The 7,967-nt window shown below is 46.6% G+C and overlaps 1 protein-coding gene across 1 annotated transcript in view; it reads left to right on the top strand.

Annotated features, from left to right (window-relative positions):
• Nucleotides 1–312: 312 nt before the first annotated feature.
• Nucleotides 313–7,967, top strand: part of CD300LD (CD300 molecule like family member d) — a 9,135-nt gene continuing 1,480 nt past the window's right edge. The window contains 5 exon segments of the mRNA XM_017535584.1: nt 313–331; nt 3,916–4,010; nt 4,013–4,283; nt 4,714–4,715; nt 6,961–7,052. Of these exon segments, the coding sequence (XP_017391073.1) occupies nt 313–331; nt 3,916–4,010; nt 4,013–4,283; nt 4,714–4,715; nt 6,961–7,052 (479 nt within the window).

Below are 7,967 nucleotides of genomic sequence, written 5' to 3'. Positions count from 1 at the left end.
GGAGTCTGGCAGTGGCCCTGAGTGCCTGGACGCTCTGACTTTTATTGAGTACAAAGTAGGGGGCAGGGCAGGTAGGTCGTGGTGCAAAGCTGGGGACAGGGTAGGTAGGGCATGGCATTGGTAGTCAGTGACAGGGTCAAGTACATCACGTGTGTCATATAGGTAGGGGCCCAAGACATTCTAGTAGCTGAAATGAGATAAGGAGCATAATGAGTCAGCACTTTTCCATACTTGTCAAGAAAGAACAAAGACATTATTACTTTTACTGATTAGCTCTTCTAAGAAAAAAGGAACCAGGTGCAGAAGCGGAACATGAGCGCGGATCTGGACCGTGACCGCTGAAGCACAGCATCACATAGAGACAATTAAGCCCCCGGATGTCTGTGGGGCTCTCTGACAGCTGTCAGCCCCACCGCAAGAGCTTGGGGGAGTTGAGTTTTCTCCTAACTCCTCTGGAGAAGGGGACATCTCTGACATCTCCTTCGGCAGCTTGCTAAACAGTGGGCGCTTTCCCAGTGCTGGTGCTGCTGCATAGCCAAGGCGCCCTCTAACAGCCCTTTCACGGCGGTGACAGAGGGCTTAAAGCGTCTTGCCTTAGAATCATTCCTTTCACAATGTCACCCCAGGTGCACACTTCGAGACCTGAAAGGCATTAGTAAAAGAATTAAGGCTACCCATGAATGACTAAGATCACCTATGAATAACTACTGGAGTTATATCTCTAGTTGTTTTCTTCTTCATTACTTATATGAGGCTGAGGCTTCTGACTCCTGCCTCGGCACTTATGGGGTCTCCGCCCCACAATGCAACACTAACAGTGAATCCTAATGCAAACTTGGACTTCAGATGGTCATGGCGTGTCAACATATTCACCAACTGTAGCAGACGTCTCACTCTGGTGGGAGATGTTGATAATGGGGGAGGCTGTGCCTGTGGGAGGGGAGAGGCACGTGGGAAATCTCTGTACTTCCTGCTCAATTTTGCCATGAGCCTAAAATTGCTAAAAAAAGAAAGGTTGTTTTTAAGAAGACGCAAATTAAATTATTTGATTGTGTTTTCAGGTAAAAATATGCTGGTTCCACTTCAGCAGGCTAAAATAGCATGCTAAACTAAGAGAAGTGAAACTTCAGTGAAAACTCAATCCTGCTAAATTAGTATGCTAGAGTGGAGCTAGCATATTTTACCTGAAAACACACCAAGTGATAATTATCCTTGGGATGCCCTGGAGGATACTCCAATTCCAGGGAAATAAGAACTATGCTGGTGATGGAGCATTAGCATTAATGAGAGGCTCAGCTGTGGCTGTCTCCGTAGGCCAGGCTTACGGGAGGAGATGCCTTTACATAACCGGGCTCCACAGGAGCAATGGGACTGAGAGAATTCCAGAAGGGAAGAGGGCAGGTTGGAGTCACTGGGTGGTCTGAGACAAGCTGAGCACTTGGACCAGGCAGCGAGTCCTGAGCAGAACCAGAGGCAAAATTAAGATCCTAGAGACAAGAGAGGTGGCCCAGGGGTTCTTGCCCTGATTTCTAGAAATGGAAGTGGATACACTTAGCAACTGGCACATATGAATACTGACTCTCTGGTCTGTGCAGTAAAAGTGATCAGACTGGGGAAGGCCAAGTGGAAGCCTCTGAGGCTGTCCCTCTGCTGTGGCCAAGATAATAAGTAAATCCCAAACAATATCACATTCTTCCAGGAACACAGAGATGAGTGCACCCTCCCAGACAACGAAAACAAGCAGTGATCCCATCAGATCTGCCTTTAATTTCCCAAGGTCAATGGGCTAGTGAAAACGTAACCAAGAGGCTGGGCTTGGTGGCTCACACCTGTAATCCCAGCACTTCGGGAGCCTGAGGCAGAAGAATCACTTGAGCCCAGGAGATTGAGACCAGCTTGGGCAACAGAGCAAGATCCTTTCTTTACCAAAAAGTTTTTTTTTTTTTTTTTTAATTAGCCAATGCAATGGTGCACAACTGTAGTCCCAGCTACTCAGGAGGCTGAGGCAAGAGGATCACTGGAGCTCAGGAGTTGGAGGCTGCAGTGAACTATGATTGTGCCATTGCACTCCAGCTTGGGCAACAGAGTGAAACCCTGTCAACAACAACAAAACAAAAAACAAAACAAAACAAAACAAAACACCTACCACCATATTAAGGAGTAGCCACATTTCCAGCTTCTGTGCCAACAGTGATGGGTTTACTAGAGTAGATGAATGTAGCCTGGTATGCTGTGTGTGACTGTTGATTTGGCAAAAGAATCCTTTCTGCCACCAGCAGAAAGGAAGAACAGAGGCAGGTGCGTTCACTTGGCATGGACAGCAGTATATGTTCATAGTCTTGTTCCAGGACGGTGTTAATCTTCTTCTAAGAAACCTGGATTGTCCAGCCATTGCCCAGAACATTCATCGGCCTGCCTGAGCTTCTGCTCTGGAAAAGTCAAAGTTCAGACCATCGTCCAGTGCGGGAAGTGCAACAGGTACAGAGTGGTATCCCCAGGGACAGGCTGAGTTGACCAGAAATGACAAGGTCTGTATTTCTGGGCTCAATATTAAGTACAGTGGTAGGATCAGGGTTCACTGCAGCCTTGACCTCCCAGGCTCAAGTCATCCTCACACCTCAGCCTCCTGAGCGAGCAGCTGGAGCTACAGGCACGCGCTCCGCACCCAGCTGATTTTTATTTATTTATTTATTTATTTTGTCTTGCTATGTTGCCAGGGCTGCTCTCAAGCTCCAGGGCTCAAGCTACTTTCCTGCCTCAACCTCCCAAAGTGCTGAGACTATAGGTGTGAGCTGCCGCAACCAGCTTTTATTTCTTGTAAATAACTCTCAGATGTATTTTTTCTTTAAATATTTACCTTAATTGTTGTCTTTCCATTCTGATGCAGAACCTTTTTTTTTTTTTTTTTTTTTTTTTTTTTTTTTTTTTTTTTTTTTTTTTTTTTTTTTTTTTTTTTTTTTTTTTTTTGAGATGGAATCTCACTCTGTCACCAGGATGGAGTGAAGTGGTGCAATCTTGGCTCACTGCAACCTCCGCCTCCCGGGTTCAAATGATTCTCCTGCCTCAGCCTCCCAAGTATCTGGGACTACAGGCACACACCACCATGCCCAGCCAATTTTTTTTGTATTTTAGTAGAGATGGGGTTTTGCCACGTTGGCCAGGATGGTCTCGATTTCCTGACCTCGTAATCCACCCGCCTCGGCCTCCCAAAGTGCTGGGATTACAGGCGTGAGCCACCATGCCCCGCCTAGAGAAGAACTTATAAGATGTAGGAGGGGATGGAATGTTGCTGCCATGTTTACACCTAACTTTACTTGCTTTTATCTTAAAAGTTAGCTTTTCCTAGGAATTTTGAAACTGGAATTTGTAACGATGTATGTTGCAAATCTGTGTGGTGTGGATCCCATAGAACATAGAGACCAGTTGGGGTCACTGTTTTGGTCGAATTCAAAGGGATTCACCCAGGGTGATGAACTGCAGCAGAGCCACTAGAAACTGTTAGAACCACCAGGAACAGCCAACCAACAAGGCAGCAGTCATTCTCCTGTGGAAAAGGGTCTTCTGTGATCTCCTCCCCATCAGACCAGTATAACACAGAGATGGTTGCAAAAGAGCCTTCCTTGGAATAGAAAGAACTGTTGGCCGTAGGGAGGGGGGACGGGTGAACTGCAGGAAGCTGTCATTGCTCACTGTCAACATTTGTGTCTTTTTGGGGATCTGTAGTTGTGCTCTTCAGTGATTTTCCTGTTCACTTTGACACAGTGGAATTTTGAAGGACAAAGACTTGTCTTGTGGAAAATGTGTTCTTTCTTCAACTGTTGTAAGGCACTTGGATTTAACAGCTATTTCCAGTGCAGGAGGCGTGGCCCTGCCCTTGGGGTGGGAGGTGATGGCACACGGATTTGTGTTTTCCAGGCTACTCCATTGCCACTGAAATCACTGGTCCAACCACGGTGAACGGCCTGGAGCGGGGCTCTGACTGTGCGGTGTGCTTATGGCTCACAATGGGAGACTGCGGTGTGCTTATGGCTCACAATGGGAGACCTACTTGAAGTGGTGGTGTCGAGGAGCTGTTTGGAGTAGCTGTGAGATCCTTGTTAAAACCACTGGATCAGAGCAGGAGGTGAAGAGGGACCGGTTGTCCATCAGGGATGATCAGAAAAACCACGCATTCACCGTGACCATGAAGGATCTCAGAAGAGATGATGCTGACACGTACTGGTGTGGGATTGAGAGAACTGGAACTGACCTTGGGGTCAAAGTTCAAGTGACCATTGACCCAGGTAAGAGGGAGTGTATGCTTGGATTTGTCTCTCAGGGCCCGCTTTGACCTGGTCCCTGAGGTCCTACTTGAGTAAATTAACTGCCACTCAGAGAGACCTGTCACAGAGGGTGGCTGAGTCCTGAGGTCTTGCTATGGTTTTGAATATTTGTCCCCTCCAAAACTCGCGTTGAAACTTCATCCCCAATGTGGCAGTATTGAGAGACAAGGCCTTTAAAAGGTGATTGGGTCATGGGGGCAGAGTTCCCATGAATGAATTAATCCATTCGTCGATTAAAGGGTGAATGGGTTAATATGGGAATCGAACTGGTGGCTTTATAAGAAAAGGCAGACAGATCTGACCTAGCACACTCAGCCCGGTCACCATGAGCTGCCCTGAGCCATCCTGGGACTCTGCAGAGAGTCCCAGCCAGCAAGAAGGCCCTCCTGAGGTGTGGCTTCTCAACCTCGGACATCTCAGCCTCCCTAACTGTAAGAAACAAGTTCCTTTTCCTTATAAATTACCCAGTTCCAGATATTCTGTTATAAGCAAGAAAAAGTAGACTAAGACAGGTCCCATAGAACCCTGATGGGCCACTTGGGATTGGGGGTTCAGGGTCTCTCTTCAACACCCCCAGGGCTCCGAGGGCTCCCTCCATGATGGGATTAAGTCTTTCTAGGGGCTTTTTTCTCTCTGCTCAGCTCAGTGCCTGAGTCTGTTGCCCACAGATGACAGGGTGGTTCCAGTTCCAGCCCATGGACCAAAGGGTCCCCCTCCCATGTTAACCAGAAACCCCAGTTACTGCTGGAGCCTTCTTGGAACTTCTTTATAGCACTGAGTACCTGTGTTAGAAAAGAAGAAGGGCCTCAAGTCAATGGCCTTAGCTTAAGAAACTAGGGAAAAAAGGATTAAAGTAAACTCAAAGCAAGCACCACAACACAGATAATATTAAGACCACAGCGAAAATCAGTGAAATCAAAAACAAAAGTAATAGGGAAAAATCAATGAAATGAGACACCTTTTCTGTGAGAACATAAAAAACTCTGTTAAACTTCTAGCTAGACTGATCAGGAAAGAAAAAGAAGACACAAATTACTAATATCAGAAATGACAGAGGTAACATTACAACAGATTTTACAGCTACTAAAAGAATAATAAGTGAATATATGTTGTAAACAACTTTTATGCCAATATATTCAACAAGTTAAATGACATGGAAAAACATCCTCGAAAGGCACAAACTACCAGTCACTCAAGAAGAAATAGATAACTGGAATAGCACTATATCTATTAATGAAATAGAATTTGTCACAATCTTCTGATAAAGAAAATTTCAGGTTCAGATGGCTCTTTGGTGAGTTCTGGACCAGATAATATCAATTCTATACAAACTCTTCCAGAAACTTGAAATCTGAGGCTGGAATCAACCTGGTATACAAACCAGACCAAGGCATTACAGAAAAAGAAAATAATTCCTTCTAAACAAAGATGCAGAAACTCTAAGTCAACTGTTAGCAAATTGAATTCAATAATATATAAAAGGATGCTATGTGATGACTAAGTGAGGCTTATCCCAGAAATGCAAATTTAACTTAACCTTCAAAGATTAACCAATATATCTTGAGCGCACTACACAATAAAACTCATGTGATCATCTCACTAAACACAGAAAAGGCCCCCCATGTGTCCTCATGGCCTCTTCAGAGAAGGACACCAGTCAGATCGCATTAGGACTTATCCTAACAGACTCATTTTAACTTAATTGCCTCTTTAAAGGTTCTATCGCCAAATACAGTCACATTTTGAGGTACTGGGGACTAGGGTATCAACATATGATTTTTAGGGGGCCACAGTTCAGTCCCTAACACCTGGGGACAGAGTAAGGAGGAGGGCGGGCACGGGGATTATGAATACATTCACCGTCCTGATCACGTGATGGTGTTACCACGTACATACATACATCAGAGTTCAAAGTATTGTCCACTTTAAATATTTACAGTTTATTATGTGTCAGTTATACCTTGATTTAATCACAGAAAAATGATATAAAAAGATAAATATGATGCTATGATCTCTTATTTTTAGATTGCTCCAGAAGCAAACTGAATATCAAAACTCACTACACACACGGGTAGAGTGAGTAGGGTGTGGTGCCCAGGAACCGGCACCCAGTGGAGGCTGGGAGGCATGTGACATAGCGAGGCTTCACTGTGGGTGAGGAGGGTGATTGCGAAGCTGCTGGAAGACCGGAAAGGGTCAGAGACGGAGGGGCGGAGGTGGAGGGCGCTGGGCCCAGAGGCAGAGAGCCAGGAGTCCCGGGTTCCCTAGAGGAGGCTCAGCAAGGGGCCAACAGCTCAGCAGCGAATCACTCCAGACCGAGTGATAAGGAGTTCACCTCGGCCACGGCTGAGACTCAGAAAAGAGCTAGCCTAGCCCAAGGAGAGCAGAACGCTATCGAGTGCGCTAAGCTGTGCCATGCAACTGATGACTACAGACTCCCTTCTCAGTCTGCTCCTCAGAATTTCTCTTGGTTCATTCCCGTTAGACAAGAATTCATGTAGGATTCTGGATGCTAACCAGAGAGTCTTGGATTCCAAGGCAGAGGCTCCTTAATTCCTAGGTGGAGAAGCCTGAGGGCCACAGCCAGAGCTGGGCCATCCATGGAAGGGGTGAACTATGTTCTGCTTTGTCTGTTTAGACACAAAATTCAGCCCCAGAATGGACAACTACAACAGCAAGTCTGGCACGTACAGCTGCAGCCACCCCGAAGACCACCGCCCCCATCACCAGGTAAGCAGAGCTGGGTCCCACCACTCTCCCACTGGCCTGGTCCCATGGCTTCTCCACTAGCAGGGGTTGCCAGCTACAACAGCATGTCCAGTTAAACCGTGGTTTCAGACCAACAACAAAATATTTTTAGCATAAGTATATCCCAACGATTTCATGGGCTATACTTACACTAAAAAAAAAAAAAAATGTTGTTTATCTGCACTTCAAATTTAACTGAGTATGCTATGCTTTTATTTGCTAACTCTGATAATCCTGCCTTCTGGGGGTACTCAGGCTGGGACCCCCATAAGCCCCCACTGTTGTATCTTTGTATCAGTAAAATCGCTGCAAACCTGAGGTGGGGTGCCCCAACCTCAGTTTACCTTTGAGGAAAACAAGATTTCCCATCTAAGCTTTGGCTACATGAAGGCAAACGGCAGCTAGGTGGCAGGACAGGGGACTGAACCTGCCCTCCCCGCTTCCTGGGGTCAAAAGGCCGTATCAAGTTTTGGCCTCTAGTGAGTGAGGAGAGACACCGCTCTCATCTGCTCCAAGTTTCTGCCCCAGAATAAATATTGTTCCAGCCTCCCTCTCCCCAGGTACCAGAGTAGGGGAGTGGAAAATGCTAGAGGGAAATGGGGATGCTGAAAGTTCGGCATTCTCGCCCTCCCAAGCTGACAGAGGGGTCTGGAGGATTAGTCTGATGCTCACCAGCTTTGGAGGTATCCGGAAGAGTCCCCAGAGGTCAGCACCTGTGTGCTAGCCGTTGGATTCCATCACAGCCTGCTGTGGTCAAGCCGCCCAGGTCAAGGCCAAAGCCCAAACCACAGCCCCTCCCGCTCCTGATAGAGCCCAGCACAGAGGCGTGTGTCTCTGGCTCAGTCTTTCTAGAATTGCTCCTCAAGGCTTGTCAGTTCCCTCTGCAGTTCAACTCTG

This window comes from Cebus imitator, unplaced genomic scaffold (assembly GCF_001604975.1).
Source record: "Cebus imitator isolate Cc_AM_T3 unplaced genomic scaffold, Cebus_imitator-1.0 Scaffold93, whole genome shotgun sequence".
Classification (NCBI taxonomy): domain Eukaryota; kingdom Metazoa; phylum Chordata; class Mammalia; order Primates; family Cebidae; genus Cebus; species Cebus imitator.
The sequence above is the reverse complement of the archived record's forward strand: the minus strand, read 5'-3'. Positions and strand labels throughout refer to the sequence as shown.